The 14,619-nt window shown below is 38.3% G+C and overlaps 2 protein-coding genes across 2 annotated transcripts in view; one reads left to right on the top strand and one right to left on the bottom strand.

Annotated features, from left to right (window-relative positions):
* Nucleotides 1-4,223, top strand: part of LOC107683973 (apoptosis-stimulating of p53 protein 1-like) — a 27,473-nt gene extending 23,250 nt beyond the window's left edge. Inside the window, exons 13-15 of the mRNA XM_016480080.1 lie at nucleotides 688-854; nucleotides 2,412-2,611; nucleotides 2,946-4,223. Of these exons, the coding sequence (XP_016335566.1) occupies nucleotides 688-854; nucleotides 2,412-2,611; nucleotides 2,946-2,987 (409 nt within the window). The 3' untranslated portion in view covers nucleotides 2,988-4,223. The remainder of the gene's footprint in view (nucleotides 1-687; nucleotides 855-2,411; nucleotides 2,612-2,945) is intronic.
* A 1,485-nt stretch (nucleotides 4,224-5,708) lies between these two features.
* Nucleotides 5,709-10,550, bottom strand: LOC107683986 (creatine kinase B-type-like). The gene is made up of 6 exons (XM_016480092.1): nucleotides 10,448-10,550; nucleotides 9,468-9,672; nucleotides 7,811-7,849; nucleotides 6,464-6,606; nucleotides 6,186-6,375; nucleotides 5,709-6,112 (listed from the first exon to the last, which is right to left on the bottom strand). The coding sequence occupies exons 2-6, from the start codon at nucleotides 9,658-9,660 to the stop codon at nucleotides 5,934-5,936; spliced, it is 744 nt and encodes a 247-aa protein (XP_016335578.1). The 5' UTR covers nucleotides 9,661-9,672; nucleotides 10,448-10,550; the 3' UTR covers nucleotides 5,709-5,933.
* Between the last annotated feature and the right edge of the window lie 4,069 nt (nucleotides 10,551-14,619).

Genomic DNA, 14,619 nt, shown 5'->3' with positions numbered 1-14,619 from the left:
TATCTCAAGCTTTATGCTTGATTTATTTGTAACACATTAACCTCAAAACCTTCTCAGCTTTCTCTTTCTGCAAATTGTATGGTGTAGCGATATGATGACAGCACCCAAAATACTATCAAACACTCCAACGCAGCTCCATTCTTCGTGGAAGATGGATAAAAAGGCGCACAGCAAACAAAAACCTCGAAAAATGATATGCGACCCGCCAAATGCTGGCCGAATCACAGAGATGCCGATTCGCACGAGACTAATATTATCACAGGACCTCGGTGTTCGGCGAAATATGGTAGGTCATTTGCGTGGGAATTTTTACTTTACAAATTACAGACATGGCCGATTCGCACGGGATTAAGATCACAGACAACCTCCGCAATTATTACAAATGACTGGAGGTCACCCCGTAATACTAATCCCCTGTGAATAGGGCTTTAGTAACACATACAGCTGTTCCCTCACCACAGTGCAACACCCCTTTCAAACAGTGTCGCGTTCCGAACGTTGATTAAGTGACATATACCGGTATTGCGGTATTTTAAAAATTCATATCGTAACAAAAATAAAAGCCGGTATTCGGTATGAACCGGTATACCGCCCAGCACTAGTCTGTCAGTGTGAAAGAGATTGATCAGTCTGTTCAAACTAACAGGTGTTGAGTAGATACCCACTGACGTGTGTTTGTGTGTGTAGGGCGCCCTTGCATTGTGCTGCCTCCTGTAACAGCGTGCACCTGTGTAAGATACTGGTGGAGTCTGGTGCTGCCATCTTTGCCACCACTATCAGCGATGTAGAGACGGCAGCAGACAAATGTGAGGAGATGGAGGAGGGTTACATACAGTGCTCACAGTTTCTCTATGGTAAGAGTGCCTTTTCCTCAGAATGATTTTGTGCTCTCATACCATCCATTTTGAGAACTCTGTTGAATCTAATGTGAAAGTGGAGGCAGTTTTTGGGATCAAATCTAAATGCAAGTTACTCTACAAAAGATTGAGAGACTTGAGTCTCAATTTATGAAAGGGGGGGGATTCCAGAACAACGCAATTCTGTTGTGTGATCTTTGATGTTCACTCACTCAGTACACGCATCATTTGGATTAAAACTAAATCGTAAAAATAAGACCATTTATAGGGGCATTCACTATAAACATCATTTATTTTCAATCTTAGGCATACACGACTTTCAGGCGAAAGTGAATCTAGCCTGTGTGAAATGCGCTAGGCTGTACTTGTCCCTCTCATTCTTCACTAGTACAAATACGTGCGCGCGTTGCGCGTGTTTTGCTTGCTTGATTGTTTCTGCATTATATGAGTGGCTTTGGAGCCCACTCATATATGAAAAGACCGTTACCAGGGTGGTTGGAGTCCTTGATGATTTTAACAGCTCTGTTTTTGCTGCGTTTGAGGTAGATGTCCTGTAGAGAGGGGAGAGCAGACCCTGATGACAATATCAAACCAAAAAAGAACTAAAATGCTTTTTTACAAACACAAATAAAACTACAAATGAATAAAAGGCTACATATACAGATAACTTCACTTTGATATTTATTGATATTATAGTTTTTTTGTATAAATGTCATTGAACGTTTTTGCCAAGTTCTCATTATATTTACACTGCTTTAACCAGCAGATGTCCTCAGAGTACAGAGTTTAGAGCACTTAGAAATGGGAAACACCTGATTCAAAAATTTAAAAAGCCTCACTTTTTTCATCACTACTTGCCCATTGTCCAGCTTTTAGGCGTAATCAATGTAAGAATTCTCCAGAAATCCCATTAACATATCTAGAACACTACCATTCAAAAGTTTTGAGTCAGTGTGTATATATATATATATATATATATATATTTATTTATTTATTTATTTATTTATTAAATAAATGCATTTATTCAGCAAGGACACGTTAAATTTATAAAAAGTGACAGTAAAGACAGTTTTACAAAAGATTTCTATTTCTATTTTTTTTTCTATTCTGAAGAAAGTATCAGATTTTCTACATATATCAAGCAGCACAACTGTTTTCACTGATAATAAGAAATGTTTCTTGAGCATCAAATCAGCATATTAGAATGATTTCTGAAGGATCATGTGACTGAAGACGAGTTTAAAATTCAGCTTTACCATCGCAGGAATAAATTGCATTTAAAAATATATTAAGATAGAAAACATTTATTTTAATCTTTCTAATATTTGACTATATTTTTGATCAGATAAATGCAGACATGGTGAGCTTCTTTTATAAATATTTAAAAAATCTTACCAACCCTAAACCTTTAAAAAGTAATGTATGTTGATAAATAGTATTACTCAGTACTCACCAGTATAATTAGATGTCATTGTTTTTTTGTGTGGTGCATATGTTAATGCTGTAATATCATACTGAATGAGATATTACCTTGCCTTCTCTCTGTGTTTACAGGTGTGCAGGAGAAGTTGGGAGTGATGAATAAGGGAGTTGTGTACGCGCTGTGGGAGTATGAGGCTCAGAGCGCAGATGAGCTTTCCTTTCAGGAGGGTGATGCCATTACTGTCCTACACAGGAAGGACGATACCGAGACAGAGTGGTGGTGGAGTAAACTCAATGACAAAGAGGGCTATGTGCCACGGAACCTATTAGGGGTAGGTGCACACACGGGATATAGCAGTAGAGTATCTTTTATTATGTATTCCAGTGATGCAAACCTGAAGTTTCAGCAGCCATTACTCTATTTTCAGTGTCACATGATCCTTCAGAAATGATTCTAATATGATGATTTGCTGCTCATTAAACATTTCTTGTTATTATCAGTTGTGCTGCTAAATATTTTTGTGGATGAATAAGTTCAAAAGAACAGCATTTATTTGAAATAGAAATCTTTTGTAACAATATAAATATCTTTCACTTTTGATCAATTTAATGAATCCTTCTTGAATATATATTTTTAAATTATTTTTATTATTTGATTCTCTGTAGCTTTACCGCAGAATAAAACCATGTCAGAGGTCTCTGGCGTAACTCTCTCGACTCTCTCGACTGACCGGACTGATGTCTCGAGGTGTTGAACCTCCGTCTTTCACCTCTATGTGCCACTTGGACCACAGAAGGGCTGAAGCTGCTAAACCCTGAACCTGGAGGCACTATTAACCGCACTACTCAAACACACTCTCCAGCGAGCACCAGGCCAAACAAGCAGCCTCAGGTTTCTCTGTCTGCCCCCATCAGCTCAGCCACCAGGCCTCCGTATCTCCCACTTCACTCCTCGCACGCTCTCTTGTATCCATGTTAAATGTATTATAGCTGTACATCACACTTTGGGGATCAAGCACTAATCACTGACGAGAGCTTTTCTCTATTTGTATTTGCTTACCCATGATGCTTTGCAGAGAAGACCAGGGCAGGCAGTGCTCTTTGTCAGAGAGAGAGATTCTCTATACTTGGAATTGAACTGGATGAATGAGAGCTGAGGTTATGTAAGCTTAAAACAAAGGACTTGTGTGTGAATTTTATAGCTTATATCTACAAAAACGAGTGTATAAACTGGAAGTATATGAGAGCAGAGAACAAAATATAAATAGTTTGCGATTATTCTGATCTATGACTGAGGAATCCCATAAACTGATGGGCATGCATATGATTCATAAAGGTGCATATAAGTGAGAGTGTATGTGTTGCGTATGGGATTTATGTATGAGTTTGAATTTTCTTTTTTCACTGCAGTGAGCATCATACAGAAGTGTGAAGTGCTGAGAAGAGTTTTTCACAGCATAAGAGTGTTTTGAAGAGTGTATGTGTGAAGTGTTAGAAAGATTGAGATGAACCATCATTTATGAAATCAGTAAGTATTTAGCTTACAGTGATTGACACTATACGTTTTTTGTCAGTTTGTTGTCTGTAGAGGGTTTGGCTAGAATTCCACGGCTCTGATGAATTAAGCTGAAAAATTTCTCTGCATTTACATTTATTTTAAACTTTTTTGTTTTTAAAAGTTTCTTTATATTATACCAACCCATTCCACTCCACTCCAGTTTTTAGTCATGTGAAATGATTTTTATAATCTGCTGTTAAGGCAGTGAAGAGCTTTATCGTGGAGTTTAACCTTGTAAATACTGTGATGAGGACAGGAGAGGAGACCTGCTTGACTCGATGCTGTTAGACTAAACTGCCCGTGTGGGCTTCTGTGAAATACAGCGACTCGCACCTTGTGTTCTATACATGACAACATAATAAAAATAAATGAGTCGTAGCAAGAAATCGTGTCACTTTGTGTTATGCTCATTGCTCAGTCTCTCCCTCTCTGCTTTTGCTTTGGAAATCGATTTTTTAATCCAGTTTTATGCTTTTTAGTGGCCTAAAACAGCCAACGTTGTAGTCGTATCTGGTTGTTAGAAGCAACACCCATTGACAGCTGATGGAAAGTATATATTGAGGTAAGATGAGATAAAAGTTCTTTAGCTGAAAGGAAAGCACTATATTTGGGGCACAACAAATTCAGCCCTGTACTCAAATGCAACTATGGACACTAGTTCCATCATTACTATAGAGTTCAGTGGAACTTGCTGCAACCAATGCTTTGGGGAAACGCACCCCAGATCTCATACTGAGTGTGGGAGGAGTAACCACATCATGCTGGAGATCTACCAACTGAAGAGTTCAGTTTCAATGCTTATCCTGCTGTAATTATCGAAGTGCTTCTTGATAAATTTTGGCCCGGATGTTTTTTCATTAGGTGCAATAGGTTAGAAGTAATTTGATTATACTCCGTGTATTTTAAATTAAATAGCTAAAGATTTTTGTTATTCAGCTAAAAAAAAAATATATATATATATATTGATGGTGGCTGAAGTTGTATTGATGTCAGATGGTGCATGTTACTTTTCTCTGCGCTGTCACAGTCTGGCCAATCACAGACGTTTTTGTTTTAACTATAATTAATTTTATAGAGATTGAGCCGTTTTTCAATGTTGGTGTTACCTAACTACCTAAAATAGTATATGCAATTAAAATGTCGAAGAGTTTACCTTCGTTGTTCAAACGTCTCAGAAACAAACAAAAAAAATGATATTTCCTCCTTTCAGCGTTGACTAAACCTGTCGTATACGGGAAGACTACTGTAATGAATGCTTGTAACGTAAGCTGCATTCATGGTTTCCGCAAAATGGTTGTTTTCTCAACTCAGCACAAAGCCAGCATTAAAAACGACCAAAACAAGCGCAATGAAGATACAAGCAAGTATAGTTCTTTTGGATTCATCTCCCATTATGGACACTAGGTGGCAGTACAAGACCGTTTTGACAGCAACTTAAAAGGGTGGAATTTTTTTTCAAAGCTTATGCTTTTTATAAATGCAAAGAAAAAGAATTCAAAGTGTAAAGAAAAGGCCTAGAATACTTGATATAAAATGCGAAGAGAGCTACTGTCTCTTGGGGGGAAAAAAGCCATTTTTTCGATTATGGTTTCTCTAAAGCAAATAATGTCCTTGTTAGTCTACCTATAAAATAACCTTCAAGTGCAGGGATTATCCTACACGCTATAAACACCACCAAATTAAAAACACATTTAACAGGTCTGTAAACACAAACTAAGCCTCCGAAATAACGCTAGAACACCACCTCAACAGTGCCTTTGTTTCTGGCATCTGGACACATGCAGAATCAAAGTAAATTAGGTGATGGATTGAAAACTACAGCAAACAAAATTTAGTTGATCTTTTAGCAATAACACATGCACACAAGAAACTCCATGGGCCAAAGAGACTTTATTTCTGCTGTTAAGCTCCATCTTCAACATTGCAGGAAGTTTGAGATACAAAATCCTTCACACTGATGGAAGACTCGTCTAACTTTAGTGCCACTACCATTTGGGTGGAGTGTATGTTCCTTGACGTAGTTAAGATTATTGGTACTGGAGGAAAGGAGGACTGGTGGAGGCAGGGAAGGAGTTAAGTTAGGAGTCACGAAGTGTTCACTTCTGCTCAGGCATAAGGTCATTAATTGACTGGCCTGCCTCCAGGTGTTTCTCCATCTCTATAAGCAGCTTAACTCCATCCACTACCATCTGAACCAGCTCAACCTCAGAGAAGCCCAGACGGTCTGCATTGGAGATGTCAAAGACACCGCCTACTGCAGCAGTGTCAACTCCACCTGGAGACGAGAGCAAGTTTAGTACTGCAGATTACATCCGGTACATGTAACAGAACTGCAGGTGAACATGTACCTGTTCCACGCTTTTGGAGCCTCAGTCGCTTGAGGATCTCACCAAACTTCTCATGCTTGCTGAGGTTAGGAAGTTTGACATGAACGCCACCACGCAACCCTGTGCCCAGGTTGGAGGGGCAGGTTAGGACGTAGCCCAAGTGCTCGTTCCACATGAACTCATGGCCCTTCTCTTTAAACAACTCCTCAATCTGCAGGACAAACGAGTTAGGATTTAACAACGTGCCAACACTGGAGATGCTGGCAATGCTGAAGAGCTCGGATTGATTAAAAATCAACCTTTGTGAGGCCTGTGCAGAAGCGATTGAAGACTTCCTTCATGTTGCCACCTTTCTGCATGGAAATAACGCGAAGGTGGTCTTCCTCATTCACCCAGACCAGGAATGTCTTGTTGTCGTTGTGCCTATAAAGCATTATGAAGATTCATATTTTAGTCATTTAAAACAAAGACTATAGAATACCCAAGACGTGTCACTCATAGTTTTGAATGGGGAAAAATGCAATGCTCAATATGGCCACTCTATCGAACGAAGCCCCGCCTTCTGAGCAAAAGAGCCAATCACTAATCGGTAAGGTCAGCGTGTCACTGCAGCAGCTGCCTTTAGAAGTACTGGTTCCTATAGAAACAGTCAACGCTCTAAGACATGCGGTTAGGACTGCGCATGCACACTGGCTGATCTAGCCTGAAAAAGAAGCTTTTTATAATGCTATTTGAGCAAAATAAATATTTATGATACAGCTGTTGTCAGATTTTATTGGTGATTTCAAATATGGAATTTAATCATAAGCTTGGAGACCAGTTTTGGAGAATTTGATGTTTCAAAGAGATCTTTGCATGCCCGAGAGGCGTTTCAAAGATGGCCACTGAGTGACGTGACTTGCCTTAAAGGGACTTTGTTTAAAATATACTAGTCAACATTTGAAGTGGATCAAAACCTTTCATCAAAGTAGTCCTAAAACCAAAATGCGTTCTTGTCTTAGGACAACTTTGTTTAACTTTTTTTGATACACTTCAAATGTTGACTGTACTATATCATATCAATATTTTTCTTATCTTAGCACCAAAATGTTCATGTTGAGTTGAAATCACTCGATAAATTGTTGTTAGTAATAAATAAAATGCAAACACCAAATAATCTTTATACTGGACAAACAAATCAATTCTTTAATGTTATATTATATTAAGATGGCACCCAAACGTATCCATTTTCTAATATAAAATACACATTTTATAACAATATAGTTATAATTATAATTTAATTGATAGGATGTTCTCTTATCAATTAAAAATCTTACTCCAAAAAAAAAAAAAAAAAAAGTAATAAATTACTACAAAACCAAATCATTTTAATAAAGGGTAAATGAAAAAGAAAGAGATAAAATGTATATAATTTTATAATATATTAAAGATAGAACCTAAATGCATACAATAAATATAAAAACGGTACAAAATGCCAACATTACTTTTCATATCAAGCTGGAATTACCCATTAAAAACATTATTATTAGTAGTAGTAGTAATCTCCATATAAGAAATACATACAATTTATATAATAATAATAATAATAATAATAATAATAAATCCTCCAAGTATTAAGATGGCACCTAAATGTATCCATTTAGTACGGAAAACTACGCAGCCCACCGTCATGATGAAAGGATGACCTGGAACACAAAAGATCAGCATGGTGGTGACAGCAAACAGATTGTCACAGGCAAAGGCTTAATATAGCCACACATCATGTTTATTATCACATGGTTGGTCTTGCAGAAATCATGAGATTCGAGAAGACAATTCCCCTTTTGTTGGACTTCACACATAACACCTTAGGGGCCGTTCACTTATCGCGTCTTTTGCGCGCTCAATTCCTTATTTCCAATGTAGACGCGCGGCAGACGCGCTCATAATGGAAGCGACGCGCTCATTTTTCCCAGGCGCGTCGCGCCGCATCGAGATAAAAACATTTCAACTTTTCAGAATGCCGCAAGCGCACCGCGGGTCATGTGACAAGAAAAAAACAATCCTTTCCCGTAACAACATTGAAAGCTCTGCCAAGATGAAGGAACAGCTGATCATAGCTGTACAGGGATAGCCATTTTTAAATAAGTTTAGTAGCAGAGCTACTGCAAGCGATTTTAGTGCTGCAAATCCATTTATCCTTTGCTGAAACTTCCGCGTCTTCATGGAGAGCGCAGGTCATGGCTGCTTAGCAACGGCAGACGTCTCCGGAGCGCAAGCGCCCGAACGCTTTGGAAAAAAGCAGAAAGCGCCTAGCGTTTTCCACGCGTTTTCAGGCGCGACATGTGAACGGCCCCTTAGACGGTCATTGCAATTTTCTCGCAGAGTCAAGTGCATTGGGGTAAAAAAAAAAAAAAAAACCAATAACTTGCATTAGCCATCAGGATAACATCAGGGGGCATGAGGACTCAGCAAAGGATGCAAATCAGAATGTTAGTACAGTAGAGTTCAACTAGGTTCAGCGTCTCTTCGTTTGACACATCAGGCCCAAGAAAGCATTGAATATTACGTACGTACTAAATGTACGTTTTTTGAAAGCGCTAAGCCTAAATGTGCAAGAGTATCTGGACTCCATAGAGATTCAGAACTGATATTCAAGCTTATATTTGTCCTGTTTTTAACATCCAATTATTAAGCTATGCACTTATCGCATGACAATGAATGTGGTCATTCAAAATTGTCCATTACACAAATTGTTTAATGCATTACTAGCAAAGTATTTAGAGACCCACTGAATTGTGCCTATTATTAGCAAACTGCATCATTACAGCACAGCCAGGAATCATGATTTTTACCTGCTCAATTTCGATTTCAAAGACCAGCCAACTAGAAATGCATTCAAGCCATTTCATCTTCAAAGAGCTTGAAAGTGTAGCCTGTGCCGCCTTTTTAATTTACTTTGTTTGATAACTAGTAATGAAAAGCACCAATTATATGTACTATACTGGAGTCTGAAAATTGCATTTGTTCGTTATTCATGTTAGATTTGTGACAGCTTGGCGATTAAAAAAAAAATAAAACTTGCTAGTTGGCTGCAGGTGCTATTAGGGGGAGAGACATTCTCATTCTAGAGTAATGTTATATAATTGGTAGTGCAGGATGAGTCATCACATTTTCGGACACTTTCCTCCCACTTTTCTAACACATGGATTACAAGCCGCAAAACTCAAATTTGCAAATCAAATCCTTCGACATTTGGTCACCCTGCACCCAAGCGCCGGCTGAAACAATGGTACTCTGGCATTCTGAAGACGGGTCGTTTACCTGGGTTGTCCACCCCGGTTTGAATGACGTCATCCACGGTAAATCCGCTGGAGGTCTGTTTGTCCCGAAGGCTCGCGTACATCTCGAGCGTCAGCACCTTCGCCATGTGGTTGTTGTGCTGGCTGAGGTCGGGATACTCCTGCTCGGCGGTGAAGTTCATCTTCAGCTGATTGTGAGTGTTACCGAAAGGCATGGTTGCGTCTACCTGGTGCAACTATTTGGAAACAAGGACGCGTTAATTAAAGGCGAATTCAAATCCGATTCCAGCACAAGGAAGGACAAAGCCAGCCCCTTAGCTGCATTAATAATGACGTAACAGTATTAAAGCGCATTTTCTAAAACGGAGGAATTAGTTTAAATTCGCTTGAACCGTTACATCAACAAACGGTCGTAGCATGACGACAAATGTGCTCGGTGACGCGTTACGTCATGCAGGCAGTAAATATGATGGAATGTGGAGCGCGCGTCCGATAAATGACGAGTCATTCAAAATGCCTTCAAATGCATGCAGATATTGCACGTCATGTAATGCCTTCTGTGCATTATGAAGGTCTTGTATGGGAATAATGTATTACTCTTTTAAGCATGCGAATGCGTAATGCGCAACGTCTCCAAAGACCTTGCAGAGAAGGAGGCTGACTGCAAAATCGTTGCTGATGTTTGGGACAAAAGCACCTTGTCATGCACGCATCCGCATTCTTTTGGCCAGCATACCATTTAAAGCGTTTACATTGACATTACTATGCTCTCTACACGTTTAAAGAGTTTAGGAAAACAAACGGCGCATTGCAAATTGCCAGCAGAGCTTAAATACGCGACGTCCCTTTGAATATCGATGCATTCCTGATAATACTTTAATCATTAATATAGCCCACAAATGTATGTTTTTGTAAATTGATCTGGCAGCGTTATGTCATATTTTCGGAATATTATAATAATAATAAAGGCTTGATTTTAATGATCTCAAACAAAATCCATACCTTACACTGATTTTCTTTGGGGAAGCGGAATTAATCCTTCCTAAAGTCCACCAGAACCCACACAAGACTGATAATGGTGTCCAGAAATAAGCGGCTTTGTTGGGTTTTTATATCAAGCCCGAGCTCTCCGCTGATTGGACGCTATTTGAGTCCATTCATTCTATTGGACAATCACATCCACAGCATCCAGTATTTGCTTACATTGGTCACATGCTGTTTTTCCTTGACCGCTCTTCTTGTCATGATTGACAACTAAATTGAACAATGTGGAGTTCGATCACATGCATTTATCAGACTCTTATCTAGCATCTTAACAACTGTGTGATCATAAAAATGTCTAACCTGTACCTACGAACCGAGTCCCCAATATAAGCTAGGTTTTTAAAGTAAGTAAATTAGATTTATTTAGCCTATTTTTCTTTTTATTAAGAGAATTAACTTATATTAGTAGGCTACATTATAAAATGCTTATCAGATTGTGTGAGTATTTATTTATTGCTATAGTCTTCTTCACAGACCCCCTGGAAAACTTTGAGGGCCCCCATAATCTGGTTTGTTGTTCTGGCTGAATAATTTATGCCACACTGTTTTAAAGTCTTTCTTAACCGTCTGTCTGTTTGTGTTTGTTTAGCTTTTAATATACATCACCATAATGCATTATCCATTACTTTGTAGTGTTGAAGTGGTTTTGTTTTCCCAGGAAATGAATTTTGGTTAGCATTTATTGCTGGTTTCATGTTGTCGTCTTGTAGATTGCTTTATGAAGCAGATCCGTGTTTATATGCTTCTGTCTCTTCTGTCATGCAAATGAATATGAATTAACAAAATGCTTTAGTCTCTAAACAAAGTCATCAATCTGCTGTGCTTTAGATTTCAGTGTAACTCAACCCTAAATCTAATCTTTCAGTAACATAATATTCTGTTCAGTTCATTGTATCATTGGTATATTGTTTATACACTATTTTTTGTTAAAATAAACTTTTATTCAGCAAGGACTCATTAAATTGATCAGAAATGACAGTAAAGACATTTATAATGTGTTAAATGTGTAATATACACTGAAGACTGGAGTAATGGCTGCTGAAAATCAAGCGTTGCCATCACAGTAATAAATTACTTTTTAATATATTAAAATGGAAAATGTTAAATGTGTTAATATTTTACAATAGTACTGTTTTTACTGTAATTTTAATCAAATAAATGAAGTAATGGTCAGCATAAGATACTTATGAAAAGATACTTAAAAAAAATTCTTACTGACCCCACTCTTTTAAACAATAGTGTATCTACCCTATAGTATTGTGTAAGGATTTTGCATGGAAATGTTACCATAATTTGGACCTTTGCTGCTTTTTTTAGACAGACTTTGCTTCAGTCTTCTCTATAGATTGCTAATGAGAACCTTCTGGCTTTCCTGGATTTAAGGGACCACCTGCTGTGAAGGAAATTATATACTGCTCCTGTAAGTGTGAGGTTGTTGCCACTGTGAGTCTGAGCTGTGTTTTTACTAGTCACAGCTTTAACTATAGTCTCCTGTGTACAGGAAGCTCACCTAGGAGCTTAACCGTGGGCTCATGGAGAGACGTCCATGCTGAGAAGATAATGCCATCTCCACAGCGCTTGACTTCTAGTGTAGTTCAATGCTGTTAGTGCTGCCTCTACCTCATGCTTTGTCAGAAATCACATAACGTACTGCTGTTTGTGTCAAGTTAACCTGTGTCTTTCTGTTTGTCTGAAGTAGGCTATCCCAGAAGGCCAAGCCCGACCACACCCCTTTTTTGTGAACGACTGAATGCTTTACTGAAGGTACGACACACATTCACATTTCATGATGTCTAGTTTTCAACTTAGCATTAGCATTAGCATAACAAATGGTATGCTGGCAAATGAAGGCACTGTGAAATTTTCTTTTAATTCTTTTACAAAGAAAGTTTGATTTGAGAAAGAGAGAACGTGTCTCCGAATGAAGCCTTAGTCTGCATCTGATGAGTATTCATGATGGCAGTGTTTCCCCCCCTCAACCCTGTGGACTGTTTTTTTTTCTCCCGGGTTCAGGGAGTGCACCGTAGAGTGCAGCAATCACATTTTGACCGGGTGAGACAAACGCTGATGTCATGGAGGGTCTAGGGCAGAATACTTTGCCTTTAGCTCGCTCGTTTTTATAGATACAAAGCATTGGGCAGAATACTGATGGTCGAAAACAACACCGCATGTATGCTAAAGCAGAACAAAAGAGCAGCTATAACGGCATGTCATGCTAATTGTCACCTTGAGAAGCTCACAAAGCACTACTAGAATAATGAAGTCCTTTTCTCAGATCATTTTATCTTACACAGAAGGCTAACAGCCTACAAAGTCTCTCCCCATCCGCATTGTCTGTCAAGCCCTCCTGACCGGGAGCTGTCAAAATCACCCCTTCCCTCTCATTTGCATCGCTCTTGAGAGCATTTAATCTGTTCTTTCTCTCCTCCTCCTCTTCCTCAGTCACCTCTCTGAAGCTCTGTGTAGAGCCAAATCAGCACTATTTAATGATCACAGACAGGAGACCAAAAATTATTCAAATGTATATAAATCTATTACCTATTCAAAACTCCTTTGGAAGGGGATTTTAATATAACCGCACCTCAGTGCTAAGCTTATGTACACTACCATTCAAAACTTTGAGGTCAGTAAAATTTTAAAAGGAAATTAATAATTTTATTTAGCAAGAACACATTAAAGACATTTATTATGTAACAAATCTTGAAAAAAATGTATCATGGTTTCCACAAAAATGTTAAGCTTCCCAGTTGTTTTCAATATTGATAATGGTAACAAATGAATCCGCATATTAGAATGATTAGGATACTGAAGAGTAAGCTTTGCCATCACAGGAATGAATTACATTTTAAAATATATTCAAATATGAAACGTTTTTTTAAATTGTAATAATATTTCACAGTATTACCCAGGGTTCCCGTGGGTCCTTAAAAAGTCTTAAATGTATTTGTATCAAATTTAAGGCCATAAAAAGTCTTAAATTGTATAAGAAAGTCTTAATTATGATTTCAAGAAAATTTGAGGACAGAAAGACCAGAATTGCGATATGGCTTAATGTGACGATTAAACTTCAAAAGACTATGATTCATTAAAGGGATAGTTCACCCAGAAATGAAAATTCTGCCATTAATTACTCACCCTCATGTCGTTCCAAACCCGTAAGACCTTCGTTCATCATCAGAACACAAATTAAGATATTTTTGAAGGAATCTGACAGCTCTCTGACCCTCCCATAGACAGCAAGGGTCCTTACACGATCAAGGTCCAGAAACGTAGCAAGGAGATCGGTAAAATAATCCATGTGACATCAGGGGTTCAACCATAATTTTATGAAGCTACGCGAATACTTTATGTGCGCAAAAGAAAAAAAATAACGACTTTATTCAACAATTCGTCTCCTCTGCATCACCGTAGCGCCATTTTGGAGAGTATCCGCGTGGCTCTCAAAAATGGTGCTACAGGGTGACGCGGAGAAGACGAATTGTTGAATAAATAATTTTTCTTTTTTTCTTTTACGCACAAAGTATTCGCGTAGCTTCGTAAAATTATGGTTGAACCCCTGATGTCACCAAAAGACGCTCTGTCTTAACTTTTAATCAGAACGCAGAACAGCTGTATCACAGGCGCAGCAGCCTAACTAACTCGCTCGTCTCTCCCGCATTGACCCTATAACTGCCGGTGCAGCAAAATAAACAGCAATTTCACAAAGTCTGTGTGCTATACTACATTCTTTATTATTAAATGAAGTAATTATTAGAACAACGTCAGTCTACATTAATCGACACATTCTTAGGAAATAGTGGGTTCACAGCGAATTATCAGAACTACTTCAGTAAGACAGTAATATCGTGCTTTACTTGGAAACCTAAAGCTGCACTAGGTATACTGTACATCACATATTAGCACAAAAACTTGATATTTTGAGCACTCGATTGAGAATGTACATATAGCCTAACGTATCAATCATACTTACAGGTTGTGCTTCGGAGAGTTTGTTAGTCCAAATAAAGAAGATTAGAAACCAAGATTAGAGAAGCAGTCCTTGGTAAAGTGACATGCACACAACAAAAGGTTCGAATTGTATTTCTGTGGTATCCTTGAACACAGCGTCTTCTCAACATGATGTAAACACA

This window comes from Sinocyclocheilus anshuiensis, unplaced genomic scaffold (genome assembly GCF_001515605.1).
Source record: "Sinocyclocheilus anshuiensis isolate Anshui unplaced genomic scaffold, SAMN03320099.WGS_v1.1 scaffold637, whole genome shotgun sequence".
NCBI lineage: Eukaryota > Metazoa > Chordata > Actinopteri > Cypriniformes > Cyprinidae > Sinocyclocheilus > Sinocyclocheilus anshuiensis.
Note: the sequence above shows the minus strand (reverse complement) of the source record. Positions and strands in the feature narration are given on the sequence as shown.